The sequence below is a fragment of the Sceloporus occidentalis genome, unplaced genomic scaffold, assembly GCF_023333645.1.
Source record: "Sceloporus occidentalis isolate IW3139 unplaced genomic scaffold, rSceOcc1.0.p SCAF_6, whole genome shotgun sequence".
NCBI classification, from domain to species: domain Eukaryota; kingdom Metazoa; phylum Chordata; class Lepidosauria; order Squamata; family Phrynosomatidae; genus Sceloporus; species Sceloporus occidentalis.
In genome coordinates, this window is record NW_028316986.1 from 24,195,244 (window position 1) to 24,211,940 (window position 16,697).

Below are 16,697 nucleotides of genomic sequence, written 5' to 3' on the forward strand. Positions count from 1 at the left end.
CTGTTGGAGGCAAAGGACTAAGACCAGGTGATATCTCTCCCACCTCCCTCAATGTACAGAAGTGGACTGGCCTGACAAATGACTTTTACTTAGGACACACTTTAATTTTGGAGATTCATGCACATTTTATTTATCTCAAAATATTTTCTGACAGCTCCTGATGCAAATAGTTTTTATATCAGCTCTCCACTTCAGTTTATTTTATAAACTCATGAAGAACAGGAACAAAACCTGGGATTTTCCAGCCAGTCTGGAGGTGTCCTTAGACACTGGTGACAAGTCATTTTCCACACTGACATCTGAGGGCAGTGGTATAATTTGGGATGTACAACACAAGTGACACACACAGGCCTGTCGTTCAATGGAGGGGAATGGCTGGAGATATTCAGAAGTAATCGTATGGAGAGGTGTGCCTCATGGTAGGGCCAGCCCTGGGGACAGCAAAATACTTTTCCTAGGGAAGCTGTCATGGAGCGGGTGCATCTAATCTGAACATTTTTTCCTTGCATTCTGATTTTTCAAACTTCAAGTTCTTTCTGATGCAAATTCGCAATTTATGAACATTGCTAAATTTTTCATACGTAACCCAAAATGCAATTCGCCTTTGTCTGCACTTGCCGATCCCAGCATGGAGAAAACTATCTTGTATTTACTTACTTTGTAGGTGCTAATGATGTGATGTCTTCGGTGGAGCTGGGGAGGAAGAGGTGGCAATTTTAATTTGGCATTAAAACACAGTTGAACACATGGGAATTTATACCCAGATTTCTCAGAGTTAAAGCCTCAGGACTGGGTGGGAAGATTTTCAGATTCTCCCACAGTCAATTTGTTTTTAGCTCAAACTGTTTCCATTCTGTAGATGAAGACGTAATGCAAATTTTGGTAGATTCTGATGGGGGGAAAACACCTCAAATTGTCACCTATCCTTACCTGAACTCATGACACTAACTGATCAGGCTCTCATTGTTCTCAAAGAAGGAACGTGTTGCTGAAACATGCCAATTTGGGCATTAATGTAAGATATTGCCATAAGACAACAACAACAGAATAAATAAATAAATAAATGGATGCAGATGTACTGTATTTGCTTCCTTACCTACCTAAGCCTTTTTATTATAAAGGGTGGGCAAAACTACATGAGGTCCAGGGGATCAGTCTTATTATTTATTAAAATGTTTTTATACCAATCTGTATTTTAAAAAAAAATCAGGGCAGCATACAAATAAATACAAAAAACCTAAAACAGTGTAAAGCAATAAAAATAATTTTAAAACATTTTAAAAGTATTAAACAAAAAGAGAATTTAATAATTAAAACAATTTAAAACCATGTATATTAATATTTGAGATAAGTCGACGAGGCCCATAGGCTTTAGTGAATGGCCCCAAGCTATTTAAGGCTTTAAATGTCATCACAAAAAACTTGGAAATAAGATTGGAAGCATGTTGGCAGCCAGTGCAATTCATTTAACATTGACATTATATGCTATCTTTATGGTATTCCCGTTAACTGTCCCCGTTGTTGTTGCTGTTATTGTTCCATGCCTTCAAGTTGCTTCTGACTTATGTGACCCTATCACGAGTTTTTCTTGGTAGGTTTCTTCAGAGGAGGTTTGGCATTGCCATCCTGTGAGGCTGAAGACACCCAGCAGTTTTATATGGCTGAGTTAGGGTTTGAATCCTGGTTTCCCAGTGACCTAGACCAGTGCTCAAACCATTGCACCATGCTGGCTCACCTTCAAAGCCACACAGGCTCTCCAAAATGCTCCCCAACCCCAAAAGGAAACAAAAAATAGAAGTTAAGAAGTTTTGAAGAATGACAGGTGGTCTTTGCAGCCTGTTTAAGAGGTGAATTGTTGCTCCAAGAAACTTCCAAGAGAGGCAGTTCATCTCCCTCCCCCACTTTTTTTGGCCAGGGGGAGAAAAGCCTGGTGGGGTTGAAGGCTGCCCAAACACGCTTGGGGCTACATGTGGCCTTAATGCTGCATTTTGCTGATCCGTGGATTTATAGAATCATTCCCTATACACACTCATGTTCTTCTTTCAAACAGCAAACAAACAAACAGCTTCATTTACATACCACTTCATACTGAACTAACAGTGTCTAAGTGGTTTACAACTGTAAGCTAATTGCCCCCAACAATCTGGGTACTCATTTTAGCGTCCTTGGAAGGATGCAAGCCTGAGTCAAGCTTGAGCCCTTTCGCTAGTATTGAACTCGCAATCTTGTGGTTTTGAGTGAGTGGCCGCAGTACAGGCATTTAACCACTGCACCACCAGGGCTCTTTCCACTTAGAATGCTGGGCATGTCGCTTCTGTATGATAATAGTGATTCTGCCTTTGCTATTGGTTTATTTCAGATCTGGTATTACGATGTTTACAAAAGACAGTATTTGCACTTTCTTTATTATTCACTTTTTTCTGCCAGGTTCTGTAAAGAAACAGCCAGTGGAATGAGATTTTGCAACCTTTAGGACAGTTTCCTTGATTTTAAGTTTTCATGCATGCTAATCCATGTCAAAAGTTAATGTATGTTTCTTCAGAGAGTAAGTGTGTCGTTGTGGTTTGAGTGTAGGACTATAGTTCTGGAGGGTTCAATTCCCAGCTTGGCCATGAAACCCACTGGATGACTTTGGGCAAGTCACATGTTCTCAGCCTCAGTGGAAGGCAATGGCAAACCTCCCTTGAACAAATCTTGCCAAGAAAACCCCATTAGGGTCACCATAAATCAGGAACGACTTGAAGGCACAGAATATGCATGCACGTTTCTTCAACTTGACTGTTGATGCCATTAATTTTGTAGCCTTTTCCAAGGCAAAGAATACTCAGAAGTGTTTTTGCCGGGTCCTTCCTCTGAAATATAGTGAACAGCACTTGGAATACACTGGCAATCTCCCTTTCAAGTACTAACTAGGCCTGACCCTGCTTAGCTTCTAAGATCAGACAGAATCTGGTGCCTTGGGATATTTCAGCAACTTGCAGACCTGTGTGCTTGAATGAAAATGCCTGTAGTCTCCTAATACTGCCTTGGCTGCAGAAGTCTTCCCTTTTTGTCTGATGCCTGTGTCTGGAAGCTGATCTCTAGTGTTCTCTTTCCAGATTTTGTGTACTAGGCTGTAAGAAGACACTGATGTGGTTGTCCTTGCTTTGCAGAAGTGTGTGTTTAATTAGATTTGCGTACATCCTGCCCTTTTTGCTAGGAGCTGAAAGGTATTTGCATGGTTTCCCCCTGAATTCTTCTTGTCACACCATTTCTGTGAGGTAGGTTAGAAGTAGAATGAGCACTTGACCCAAGGATATGCAGTTGGTTTCATGCCTGAGCTTGGACTTGTGCTCTGTTTGTCCCTAAGCTCAGATTTTCCCAGGTCTAGCTCTCCACTTCATTATGCTGTACTAGGGCTTATTTTTTAAATATTAATTTCAGAACTTTGTTGTAGCCTTGTTTGGTATATCAGTTAAAATAGAAACATCTTTCACTCAAAACATAATACAGTACAGCAAGAAATGGATCCGGGGGGAAACACACACACAAACCTAGCATCTTAACAGTAAAACTTTTTCAAAAGACTCCATAGAAGTTAGAGAAGTTAGAGTAGACAGTGGCATCACCAAGGTTGGCATCACCCAGCGCAGTAACTCATGGTGTCACCTCCCTCCCTCCCAAGTTGATCTCCTCTCATGTCACACCATACAGTAACTTTAGTAATGTTTTATGTACTAATGTTACTCATACATGAGTATATACAGTAGTAAAAATTTAGGTTAAAACATTGAGCCAAAAAATCTGAGTTGACCTATCCGCAGGTCAATGCAATGAATGTATTTTAACTCATATATATATATATATATATATATGGTGAAAGGCAAGAGTTTAATTTGCCCTGGAAGCACTGACCCCCTTCTACTCTCTCATCCATCCAGTCTTTAGTATGAGCACAAATAGTTATGCCCGCTGGAATTTTGTAAGTTCTTTGGCATTGTTTTCCTTCGCTTCATCCTTTACATCTTTCATTAAATGCCCATAAGTTTTACCCTCAACTTATCCACAGGTCATATCAAAATCCATAATTTTGGCACAGCCTAAATGTAATTACACGTACATAGTTTCACATGGCTAAAGTGAAAAATTGGTAAGATGTGATGTTTTTAAAGAAGATTTTAAAAGAATATAAAATTAAAAATTTAAAAATATTGAAAAATTTTAATTTTTTAAAAAAGTTTTTAAAATTTACAACAATTTTTTTAAACACGGGGCCTCTCCTTTCTCCTCCCACTGAGCCTTGCCCCACTCACACCATCTCTTAAGGGTTTTAAAGGGATGCAGGTGAACGCCACAGCTAATTTGTACCAAAAGGCAGATATTTGGGGAGCAATGGTATCACTTAGGGTGTCACCTGGTGCAGCCCACACCCCCTGCACCCCAGTGAGGACTTTGAGAGCAGGTAAAACAAAACAGGAATTTAAAAAAAAACACAGCCCTGGTGGCGCAGTGGTTAAATGCCTGTACTGCAGCCATCACTCGAAACCAGAAGGTTGCGAGTTCAAGACCAGCAAAAGGGCCCAAGCTCGACTCAGGCTTGCATCCTTCCGAGGTCGCTAAAATGAGTACCCAGACTGTTGGGGGCAAATTAGCTTACTTGCTAATTGGCTTACTTGCTGTTCACCGCTATGATCTTTGGAATAGCGGTATATAAATAAAACAAATTATTAATTATTATTATTTAGGGGCCTTTCACACCATATACTTAGGCACTGTGATTCCACTTCTGTTGCTGTGATTCCATGCAAGTTATGAGATTTGCAGTTTAAGGAGAGGTGTTTCAAATTCTGAAGCAGAATTCAACAAACATCTGAGCCTCAACAAACATGAAACCCTAACGTTTCATAGGAATCACTATCACAGTTAAAGTGGAATTTATTGCTATAATGCCGTAATGTGGAATGGCCCTAGCTTAATGTTTCCTAAGGCTGTTTTTTTTTCACCCAGGGCCCACAGACTCTTCTTGAACACCCTGTAACCAAAAAAAAAGTTGGCTTCCCAGAGCAGCAATTCACCTTTTAAATAGAATTCAAAAATACAGCTGTGTCTGACAAGACTCTTGGAGGAAAGCAATTCATGGGATGGGTGCCATAATTGAAAATACTACTCTCCTAGTAGTTAAGAATGGGGAGGGCAGCTATGAGAGAATTAGAAAATATCCTAAAATGTAAAGACATACAACTGAACACAAAAGTTAGAGAGTCATACAAGCCATTGTATCCCATATTACCATGTATGGGTGTGAGAGTTGGACAGTTAAGAAAGCAGACAGGAAGAGAATGGAGAAGGTGTGGTGCTGGAGAAGAGTGCTGAAGATCCCATGGATAGTCAAGATGTCAAACAAATGGGTCCTAGAGCAGATCAAACCAGAAATCTCTCTGGAAGCCAAGATGACAAGACTGAGGCTGTCGTAGTTTGGCTACATCATGAAGAGGCACGACTCACTGGAACAAACAATAATGCTAAGAAAGGTGGAGGGAAGCATGAAGAGGAAGGTCACATGCTTGATGGATGGACTCTATTAAGGAGCATCTAGGGGTAGCTGTGTTGACCATATAGCAAATCCAATAACAACCAAGCAATGATACCTTTATTGGGCCAACCAAAATGCACAATTACATTTTGTAAGCTTTTGAAGTCACACTGGCTTCTTCATCAGGCAACCAGGAGAAGGAAATTGACAGTGTTAGCCGTAGGCCTGCATTTTCTTTCTGGTCTTAGTTCAGATGGCAGGGAGGACTATCTTCAGGCTGGCACCTCCCCTTTTGGCTATGTGGTCTCTGGTAGATTTTCAAAGTCAAGGAAATTTAATGTTCAAAGAAGATGTTTCCTTGGAACCCAGCATGTCTCCTTTCTTTGTGAAGCCACAGGCTCCTATGTAGGTAGAGAACACTGAATTTTTCAAGTCTTCATGTTTTGCATCAGGAAAAGTTTTGGTGGTGAAGCAGTAAAGCATGCCAGTCAGTGTCAATATTAGAAAAAATTGTTTTATCTTTGTTGGAGGCAGAAGCCTCAGATGGCAAAGTCCCAGTGCACTGGCTCTCTCTTCCCTTGTGATGGCATGGGTATGAATTTTCAGGATCTAAGCAAAAAGTGGAGCATAGGGAGTCTTGGAGATGTCTCGTCTACAGGGTCACCATGGGTCAAGATAGTCTCAAGGGTGGATAACAACAACAACAAAGTGCTTATTTATTTGTGTGTGTGTTACTGTCCATGCATGTGCATGGTACTTTATGAAACAGAAGAGGTCCCTGTCCTAAGGAACATGCAGTGTAAAATTTGGCGCAAGGAAGGCAACAGAGTAATAAGAGGCAATGACAAACAGGGAAGTGCAGATGTTTCAATTGCAGATGCTACAAATTCAGCAGGCCCGGTAATGAGTATGATATGGGAACTATGGGGTTGTGCTGTAGATTTCATGGAAATGCTGAGTTTAGAAGATATGAAAGAAGTGAGAGGGAGAATCACCAAGGTGTTCCTGAGAGGCAGTTTGAAGTATATGGGCAGCAAGGGATTTTGAGCTTGCAGGGTGGGATGGGGAGATGAGGACACTGGCTTTGTTTATAGTGGATACGTGTGATTGTAAGATGATGCATACTTGTGGAATCTGGTTTGCGATAATGAGTTTGTTTTTGGGTTGCTAAATACATAGCTTAGACTCGTCCTGAAAGCTTTTCATATGTTCCAGTTCAGTGATCATCTCAGGAGGCTGGAATTCTTTTCCTGCTTCGAAGTTTTTAAAAGTGTTTCAGTAGTTAAAAACAATACAGTTTTGTAAAAAAACCTGTCCTTCTGTAGTCCCCAAAGTGGCATTTAAAGTATTTTAAAAAAAATAACATATAGTTCATATTGGCTGCACTGCAGAAATAATGCAATTTAACACTGCATTTCAGTACTATAGAATTCTGGGAATTGTAGTTTTTGTGGGATACTTAGTATTTTTTTGTCAGAGAGCTCTGTTGCCACAACAAACTACAAATTCCAGGAGTCCATAAAATGGAGCCATGACAGTTAAAATTGTGTCAAGCTGCATTATTTCTGCAGTGGAGATACAGCCATTATTATTGCATAACTTGTCAATTAAAACAATTTTGAGATGAAGAATAAAAATGACTGAGAAATACATTGTTATGAGATTATTAAAATCTGTTTTGCCAGAAGCTCAGGTGGTGTTCTGCAGTTCCTTGTGCTCATTTGAGCTCCATAATGAATAAAATCAACAAAAGCCGAATTGTTTCAAATTTGTCATCTCAACTCTTGCTAGTCTAGAATAGGAAAATCAGTTTTTTCTGTCTTGTGGTTGAATATTCATATTTACTCTGTTTCATTACTGAATAGGAATACTCTATCAGTCTCCCAGTTTGGCTACAGAGTCTTTTATCTTTTGTAGGAAAATCAAAAATTGCACATTCTTTCTTTTAGCAGTAAACAGGTGGCCTCCCATAAATTAGAATGCAGGTGTGTTCTGATATTATCCTGTAAGCTTAGGGACTATCCTCCTCCATTCTTGGCATTGAATGATTGATGTGGTTAGAACGGCACAGTTCACAAGGATGATGATCATGGTATTTCTGATTTCCCCAGGTATTTCTGGCAGCACGTGTATTCTGAACATGATCAATTTTGGGCAGCAGCCATTTCTAGTAACAGGTGCTAAGCAAGCAAAAGAGGTTCACTTTCCTTTTCTCAAAAATGCAAGTTTTTTTTAAAGAGTTAAATGTAAAATTCCTCTCAGGAAGGGGATGCAGCTCAGTTGCAGAATACATATTTTGCATGCAAAAGTTTTTAGTTCAGTCTGTACCATTGCTAGGTAGGGCCATCCTCTCCAACTGACCCTATTTGGCTAAGACAGCCCCAGTTAATCCTCTTCTTGTCCCACTTTTTCAGCTGCTTTTAAAAGGTCCCAGTTTCTCTCTCTTCTCACTTTTCCTCTTTGTCCTGAGCTTCAGTTGGCACAAAGTGAGTTCAAGGGGCAAAAATAGTTTGCACTCATTTAAGATGAAGAGATGGAGAGGAATTTTGCCGTTCCTAAACTCAGTACATCAATTCCAAGGCTTTTCTGGTTAAAACAGTAATTTTTGGTGGCCTTCCCCGTTAATACCTTTTTCCTCTTGTTGCCTAACTGCATGCTTTTAAGCACACTCTGATTTAGTTCAACCTCATGTATCCTGGTTTTCATATAGGAAATGTTGGAGAGTATGCAGGGCTAGGGAAGATTCCTGTCTGCAATCTGGAGAGTTGCTATTACCTATCAGGGTTGACAGTACCAACCTAAATGGAGAAGGATCTTAGTATGATGGAGTTTTCTGTGCTCCTTGAACTTGTAGAGTGCCCTACAACATAGTAGCTGCAGTCTGTGCATTTTAAGATATGTTACTGTGTGATTATGCCTGATATGTCTCAGGTCGTCTGCACTAAATTAATAAATTAATAAAAAGAGAAGAATTAATTAGGTTTGCCTAATAGTAGCACCCCTGTACAAAGACTGGCATGAGCCCAGCCATTAGCACTTACATGATTTGAAAGATATAGCTGTGTTAGTCTGTAAAATCAGTATGTAAGGAGATCTTGTAGCACCTTTGAGACTAACTGAATGAAAGAAGTTGACAGCATGAGCTCTTGTAGACTTAAGTCTGCTTCCTCAAATGCATCTGAGGAAGTAGGCGTAAGTCTATGAAAGCTCATGCTGCCAACTCCTTTCTTTCAGTTAGTCTCAAAGGTGCTACAAGATCTCTTTACATACTTACGTAGACATGCTTAGGTAGAGGACTTAAGGGGTTGAATCAATGATTTCATAAGATCTAGAAATCACTGATAGCCAGTGATGAGAGAGAGCCAGTGTGGTATAGTGGTTTGAGTGCTGGCTTATGACTCTGGCGATAAGAGTTCAAATCCCAGCTCAGCCATATAAACCCACCGGGTGACCTTGGGGAAGTCACATTCTCTCAGTCTCAGAGAATGGCAATGGCAAACCCCATCTGAAGAAATGTGCCAGGAAAGCCCAAGATAGGTTCGGTTCGCCTTAGGCTCGCCATAAGTCAGAAACAACTTGAAGGCACACAACGGCAACAACAATAACAGCATGGCCATTGGTAAGGGGGTTATGAGAATTGCACTTGAAAACATCTGAAGAGCCAAAGGGTCTTTAACCTGGATGAAGGCCTGATGGAGGCCTTGGTATCATTCTTCAACACTGCTACCACCAGGTGAGCTTGGGTGGAAAGAGGAAGGGGAACAACACTGAGCAGAGCATGAACTTCAGATGAAACTTCAGATGAGAAGGACCTGACTAATTGTAGTACTGTATATATTGTATTCCAGTAATGTGTGTATATGCCAATGTGAAAGACCTGCTTGTAAAGTTCAACACCCCCACTCTGTTGACATTTAGTAGCAATGTTGAAATCATAGATCTTGGGGTAGGGGAAGAGTCTGCTATATTCTCATTGCTTACTTTGAAGGCCCATTGTGGAATGTCCCAGTAGAGCAGTGGTCAAAATTTCCCCCATCTCCTTCAAAAGTGGTTTGAAGTCCACATCAGATCTGATATTTTAGGGGGGTGGTTGGGAGAGAAGAGGCAGGCTTCTAGGAGCAGCAATTTCTTTTCAGTATTTTTTTTCTGGGATGGAACAAGGGGCAAGGGCTGCAAATGTGGGCAGTGTGGCCACATACAGCACATGAGTCAGAAATTCTGCACCTTTACAGTAGAGTGTCACTCTATTTCAGTATCAGCAGTCTAGGAAGAGACAACCAGGATCTTTATGAGACTGCCCTTACTGTTCTGGTTAGGGGAATCATAGAATCGTAGAGTTGGAAGAGACCACAAGGGCCATCCAGTCCAACCCCCTGCCATGCAGGAAATCTCAGTCAAAGCATACCTGACAGATGGCCATCCAGCCTCTGCTTAAAGACCTCCAAGGAAGGAGACTCCACTACACTCTGAGGGAGTGTGTTCCACTGTCGAACAGCCCTTACTGTCAGGAAGTTCCTCCTAATGTTGAGTGGAATCTCTTTTCCTGTAGCATGCATCCATTGTTCCGGGTCCTGTTCTCTGGAGCAGCAGAAAGCAAGCTTGCTCCCTCCTCAATATGACATCCCTTTAAGTATTTAAATAAGGCTATCATATCACCTCTTATCCTTTGCTTCTCCAGGCTAAACATCCCCAGCTCCCTGAGTCGTTCCTCATAGGACATTGTTTCCAGACCCTTCACCATTTTAGTCGCCCTCCTTTGGACATGCTCCAGTTTCTCAATGTCCTTTTTGAATTGTGGTGCCCAGAACTGGACACAATATTCCAAGTGGGGCCTGACTAAAGCAGAATATAGTGGCACTATTGTTTTTCTTGATCTAGAAACTATACTTTTATTGATGCAGCTTAAAATTGCATTGGCCTTTTTAGATGCCACATCACACTGTTGACTCATGTTCAATTTGTGGTCTACTTGGACTTCTAGATCCCTTTCACATGTAGTCTTGTTCAACCAGGTGTCTCCCATCCTATATCTGTGCATTTTATTTTTCTGTCCTAGGTGCAGTACCTTACATTTCTTTCTCTGTGTTGAATTTCATTTTGTTAGCTTTGGCCCAGCTTTCTAGTCTGTTCAGGTCATTTTGATCCTGTCCTCTTTCTTTGGAAACTGTAATGTTGCTGTCCCTGGTGTGAGCCACCACCCCCATGTGTTCCTGTTGTGCAGAGGAGAGTTTTCTTCTAAACTTCTTCTATGCTAGCCAGCTTTCTTTTGTCACAGCTGGTTGTGAGAATTGTAGGGTTCAGAGATGGGACATGGAGTGCAGCTAGTTGCTAAAAGGGAGCTAGGCAATATTGCTAATAACTTTGATTAAAGTTTATTTTGCATCATGGGCCATAGTTTTTACTTGTCAAGCAGTGATCCTACCCTACCTCTGTGCCAACAGGGTCATTGGTCGGAGGAAGGAGCAGCAGGCAGTTCAAGCCAGGATACAAACACCACAGATCAGAATCCTCCTGGTTCTGGAGATCAGGTGAAACCTGGGGACCAGTCTCATGCTACAACTTGCTACTGCCTTCCAAAATATGCTGTACTCCCTTATTCTGGTTTCACTTGTAATGGAGGGAAGTCATGATGTCCTCCCTCTGCTAGACTATTCTTTTGCATGTTTGCTCTTTGCTCCAGGTACTTTCTACCTCTTCAGCTATGGGGGTGGGGGGTGGGGTGGGCAGGGCTCGACCTTAAAAGTATTTGGGTCTGATTGCGTCAAATTATAGTTGGCCCTCCATATTTGTGGCTTTGACTTTTGCGGATTTACTTACTATGTAATAGGCTCTGTCTAGGAATCACCAGGTCCTCCAGAGAAATTCTGCTGCAAGTTGACTATAGACTTATAGTGGACGATCTAAAGATTCCTAGAGAAAACACTTATCAAGGTATGTATAGGTCCTCCAACATGACTCTATGGTCAGATTCTGGCAGACATTGACTATAGAGTTCTGGTGGGGGACCTAGAGATTCCTAGAGGGGTGTTTTCTCAGGTAAAAAAAGTATTGTTTTTTATTTGCATTTTTTTCACTTTCGTGGGGGTCCTGTGCCCTTAACCCCAGTGAATATGGAAGACCTACTGTATTTTCCTTGATCTCTGTTGCCTAGGCCTTTTACCTGCTTCCTTCACTAACTGTTTTGCAGGTGAGTTGGGTCACTGTGGTATGAACTCTCAGAAGGAAAGTAATCTTGTACTCTTGGTTTTGGATAGGGGCTGGGAAACTTTGGCTCTTCATATTTTTCTGGACTTCAAGTCCTATTGGCCCCAGATGGCCTAGGTAACAGTCAAGAATGATAGGAACTATAAGTTGACAATACTTGGAAGGATTCTGTGCCCCTAGCTTAGCAGCAATCTGATCTTCCCTGTCTTCTCCCTTGGGATTTGGATGCAGGTTTGTGAGAAGGGGAAGGAGATTTTTTGGTTGTGGGGAGCAGGCTGGATTATGGCCTGGCTCTCTTCTTACTTCCCCTTCTCTTACAGGACTCTCTGAAGCCTGCATTCACAGTTACCAACCTGCCGGGCACAACGTCGACCATCCAGACGGCACCCACCACCTCCACCTCCATGCAGGTCAGCAGCGGCCCCTCGTTCCCCATCACCAACTACCTAGCGCCAGTCTCTGCCAGTGTCAGCCCCAACACGGTCACCAGTGCCAATGGGACAGTGCTGAAAACCACTGGAACCAGTGCAGTGACCTCTGGAGGGCTCATGCAGATACCCACCGGCTTCACCCTCATGTCAGGTTAGTCTTTTTTCTTGCCAACGTAACCTCTTTCCAGATTCTCCCTGTGGATTCTTCTTGATATGCTGTGGGCATGCCTAGTCTCATCTTTCCTTTATGCATGAGAGGTAAGATTTGGATGCTAAGGCTGTGTTCTCTTGAGTGTGATTGGTTCAGAAGGGAGAATGGCCAAGGGCAGGGTCAGCTTGAAGGGTTATGTGAGTAGCGAGTCTCAGGAGTGTGGGAAATTCTTTGGAAATTGAAATGTTGCTGTCCCTGCTGTGAGCCACCACCCCCATGTGTTCCTGTTGTGCAGAGGAGAACTTTCTTCTAAACTTCTTCTATGCTAGCTGGCTTTCTTTTGTCACAGCTGGTTGTGAGAATTGTAGGGTTCAGAGATGGGACATGGAGCTGGGACAGTGCAATTCCTCCTCTTCCTCCTATATAAAATGCCTGTGGTTAAAAGACTGGGAGGATACTGCCTAAGCTGAGGGAGGCTGAAGGTTTTTAAAAAGAGTTGGCCCTGATAAAAGCCTTTTGTTTTTCTCCCCTCCTTCTGGCAGGTGCTCCACTCCCTCCCGGGACCCCTACCATTCCTCTCACTCAGTTACAGCCACACTCCCTGGCTCTCTCTGGCCAGCAGGCCCAGGTGGCAGTCGCAGGCACACCTGGACAGCTGCAGCAGGCACAGCAGACAGTCTTCCGATTTCCAGCCGTGGCCGGAGGGCAGATTGTGTCTCTGACAGGTCAGCAGCACACCACGTCTCTGCTTGCTTGCGGGAGGTTGGCGGAAGGGAGGGGAATGCACATTTCAAGGACAGCAGGTTAAACTGTGTGCAGGAACAAACTGACTTGTGTGTCGCTTGGAGGCTAAGAGCAGGGACAGAAAGTGGGGTGACAGTTCTCATTAGGTTCAGCTGGAGTTGCTTTCTTTTTAATCAGTGTGGTGTAGAGCAGACAAGGAAAATACTGAGGGCTTGGGCTGTTACTTTGATAAAAGTAACTTTTTTCTGTATTCTCTTTGTTGCTGAACTCATGGAGAAAACTGATGTCATTAATGTTGTTGTTTTCAGAGTACACTGGGACCTTTTTATCTGTGGGGGTTCTGTTCTGGACACCCCCCTACAGATGAAAAAAACTACAGGACCTCCAGTCCCGTGGCTTTCAATGGTGGCGTGCTCATTAGCTGCAATGGAACTTGCCGTCCGCAGATCCTTAAATCTGTGGATGGCAAGCCTGTGGTTGGGGAGGATGGGCTGTACCGTAACTGGCTGCATTAATCATGGTTAACATTATTGTATATAATAACATCATTGAATTGTTGATAGTGTCTACTTTAATGTAGATGGTTTTCAGGGTGGGATGGAGTTTCTGTCTGTTTTTAGAGCAATGCTCTGGCAACTAGAGGAAGTGTCTGGGAACTGCCCACACATCTCATAGATTTAGATTGCATGCCATGGATTTCAGGACTGTAAGTAGTTGCGAACATAATCTTGCACTAGTCTGAGTGGTGTGCAATCCTGTTTCAAAAATTAAACAAAACAGAAAATATATATCTCAGCTACTGTCTGTAGTGTGGTAAGGGCTCATGAGTAATGAAGACTAGCCTTTTCGTTGTTAAAGCAGAGAGGATAATGTTGGTAAGCTTGTCCCATTAAGCTTCGAAAAATAATGTTGCTAGTCAGGAAAAGTAACTAATTATGGGTAATGGAGTTACATTTAATGCATTACCTCCATGTTCTGGAAATCCCAATTGCAGAGGTAGTTGCTTTTGGAGTTAGCTTACAGTATGAATGACAACCGATTTTAGGCAGGATTGAGACAGATGTGAATAATAGCTGGACTTCTTATGCCAAAATCCATCAGATCAATTTCTGTATGGACTTCATCACACAGGGAAAATCGGGGCTTTAAACATCAATTATCCTGTGGAAATTGTGTGCTCGCGATTAAGATTTTCATATGCCATTGCAGTTAAAGAACCATTATCCCAGGAATAAACAGGCAATAAGCAGCAAGAAATCATTCACAGGGAAATCCCATGTTTAACGGCCCAATTTCCCCTCAATTTTCCACATGTGATAAAATCCTATGATTTTTCATCCCAGCCATCTGAGGGGCAGTCTTAGATGTGATTTGGAACTTGTATAGAATCTACTAGAACAGAAGTGACTGATTTGTCCCTCAGCTATTAGACTTCAGCTTCCATCATCCCCCATCATCAGCTATTGCTGATAAGAATTACTGTTCAACAATAACTTTAGGTCAATAGGTTGGCCACTCTGTTTAGCAGAGCCAGACTATTCAAGTTCACTCATCTTACCTTATTCTTCAAGACTGTGTTCAATTGTATTACCTTTAGCATCTGGCCAACTTCCCCTGCAGTATTTTTGTTTTTAACATCTAGTCTAATGGAAAGTTCTAAACAATTCCAAATTTTTGACTTCTATTTTCTGGAGATTTTTTTTTTTTGTTCCCTTTTATCACAGTATTGCCTAATAGTGGATTTTGGATTTTTTTGCCTCCTGATAGACTGACATAATTTATTTCTGCTATTTAAGGAAATATTTCTTGTTCCTTTTATTTTCCATGACTTCAGAGTAACTTGTGATGATAGTAAATGTGGTCTAACCTGAATGCTGAAGCCAACTGTGACTTTAGCGTTCTGGCTTGATTACTACAGACATTTGAGTTCTCAAAGGAAAACCTGGAACATAAAATTGAGATGACATCTGCCTGAAATCCTATTAGTGATATCAGGGCAGCACAATTATGGGAAAGTGCATGTGTTGGAGTTCAGTAGTGTAGAGGACTCAGGGTATTGTAGCTTTACCAGAGACCTGCTCATAGAGATGAAGTGCTAATGGCTTGTTGATCTTTTGACAGTCACAATGAATGCTTTTGGATATTATTAAAAATGAGTGCTTGTGCTTCAGAAGTTACTACTACAACACTGTTCCTCTCATTTTGATACAGCTGCTTCACATTGGTTGGTCTGAAACTTTTCAATAGCAAATCTGCCCTAGTTTTTTTTAAAGGGTGTTGCTCTCCTGTTGCCTTCACCATTTTTAGGGTGTATGAATTCATTAAAAGCTGCTGGTGGTGTAATGGTCCAAAATTAGGTCCACACTATTTTGCTTTGAGGGGGATGTGTCTATCTTGTAACATGGGAAATGTCTTGCTGATGAGGGGTGAAAACTTTGGCTGCATTGATCTTGATGTGTTTGCTTGGTGAAGTTGAAGAAAGTGTTCAAATTCACAAGAGAGTATTCTGACAGATGGTAGGCATTTCTCAATTGGGATGGAAGGAGATAGCAGCTGTCTGGAAACTTATAGCATGTGATGTCAGACCTCACCTAGAATGCTGTATTCACTTCTGAGCACCACAGTTCAGGAAGGAGATCAACAAGCTGGAACATGTCTATAGAAGGGCAATCAAGATGGTTAAAGGTAAGTATATTTTGAACAAAATGATAATCAAGAAACACCAATAGATGTCATATGGGATGCATCAAAGGCAGTAATCAGAGGGCACTTTATCCAGCAAGAGATAAGACAAAGGAAAATTCAGAAAAATGAAGAAAAAGAGTTAACAGAAAAACTAAAATGTAAAGAAAAAGAACACACAAGGAATCCTAGTAACAACAGATTAAAAGAGGAAATGCAATTAATTAGAACACAATTAGAACAAAAAATGACAAAAGAGATTCTAAATAATATAAAAGATTGTAAACATTACCATTTTGAGAATGCAAATAAGGTAGGCAAATGGCTGGCCAATAAACTAAAAAAAGACAAGGCGGGAAAAACAATATTGAAATTAACAGAAAAAAACAAAATATTTACACAGCAAAAAGACTTAATTAGGATTACGGAACAATATTACAAAAATTTGTTTAACAAAGTAAAGGAGGACGAAAATGAGAAAGGAAAAAAAAGGGAATATATTAAAGAATGCCATCTCCAAAAAATATCCAAACACCAATTGGAAAATTTAAATTCACCCATATCTTTGTCCGAGGTTGAAATAGCAATTGAGAGGCTTAAAGTTGATAAAGCGCCAGGCCCAGACGGGTTTACGGCAAAATATTATAAAACATTTAAATCTGAGATCTCCCCGTGGTTGCATAGAACCATAAAACAAATCGATATAGGGGATATACCCGAAACTTGGAAACAATCATTAACGGTGTTGATCCCCAAAGAAGGAAAAAACCCTGAGGATATAGCAAATTATCGTCCAATCACACTCCTGAATATCGATTATAAGATATATGCGTTTATATTAGCAGAGAGATTAAAAAAATTCCTAGGAGAATGGATCTCGGAAGAGCAAACGGGTTTTCTTCCAGGGAGATACCTAAGAAACAACATACGTATGGTTTTGGACATAATTGAATATTATAATAATCATAAGGAC

At 41.3% G+C, this 16,697-nt stretch overlaps 1 protein-coding gene across 5 annotated transcripts in view; it reads left to right on the plus strand.

Annotated features, from left to right (window-relative positions):
• The window catches only part of SRF (serum response factor), a 117,354-nt gene that overhangs the window by 69,723 nt on the left and 30,934 nt on the right, over positions 1-16,697 (plus strand). For 2 of the 5 annotated variants that reach the window (XM_089529121.1, XM_089529124.1), the window contains 2 exons: positions 12,037-12,298; positions 12,841-13,023. In XM_089529121.1, the coding sequence (XP_089385247.1) occupies positions 12,037-12,298; positions 12,841-13,023 (445 nt within the window). Of the gene's footprint in view, positions 1-10,953; positions 11,041-12,036; positions 12,299-12,840; positions 13,024-16,697 lie in introns of all 5 variants that reach the window. The other 3 variants (XM_089529120.1, XM_089529122.1, XM_089529123.1) reach the window with 3 other exon arrangements.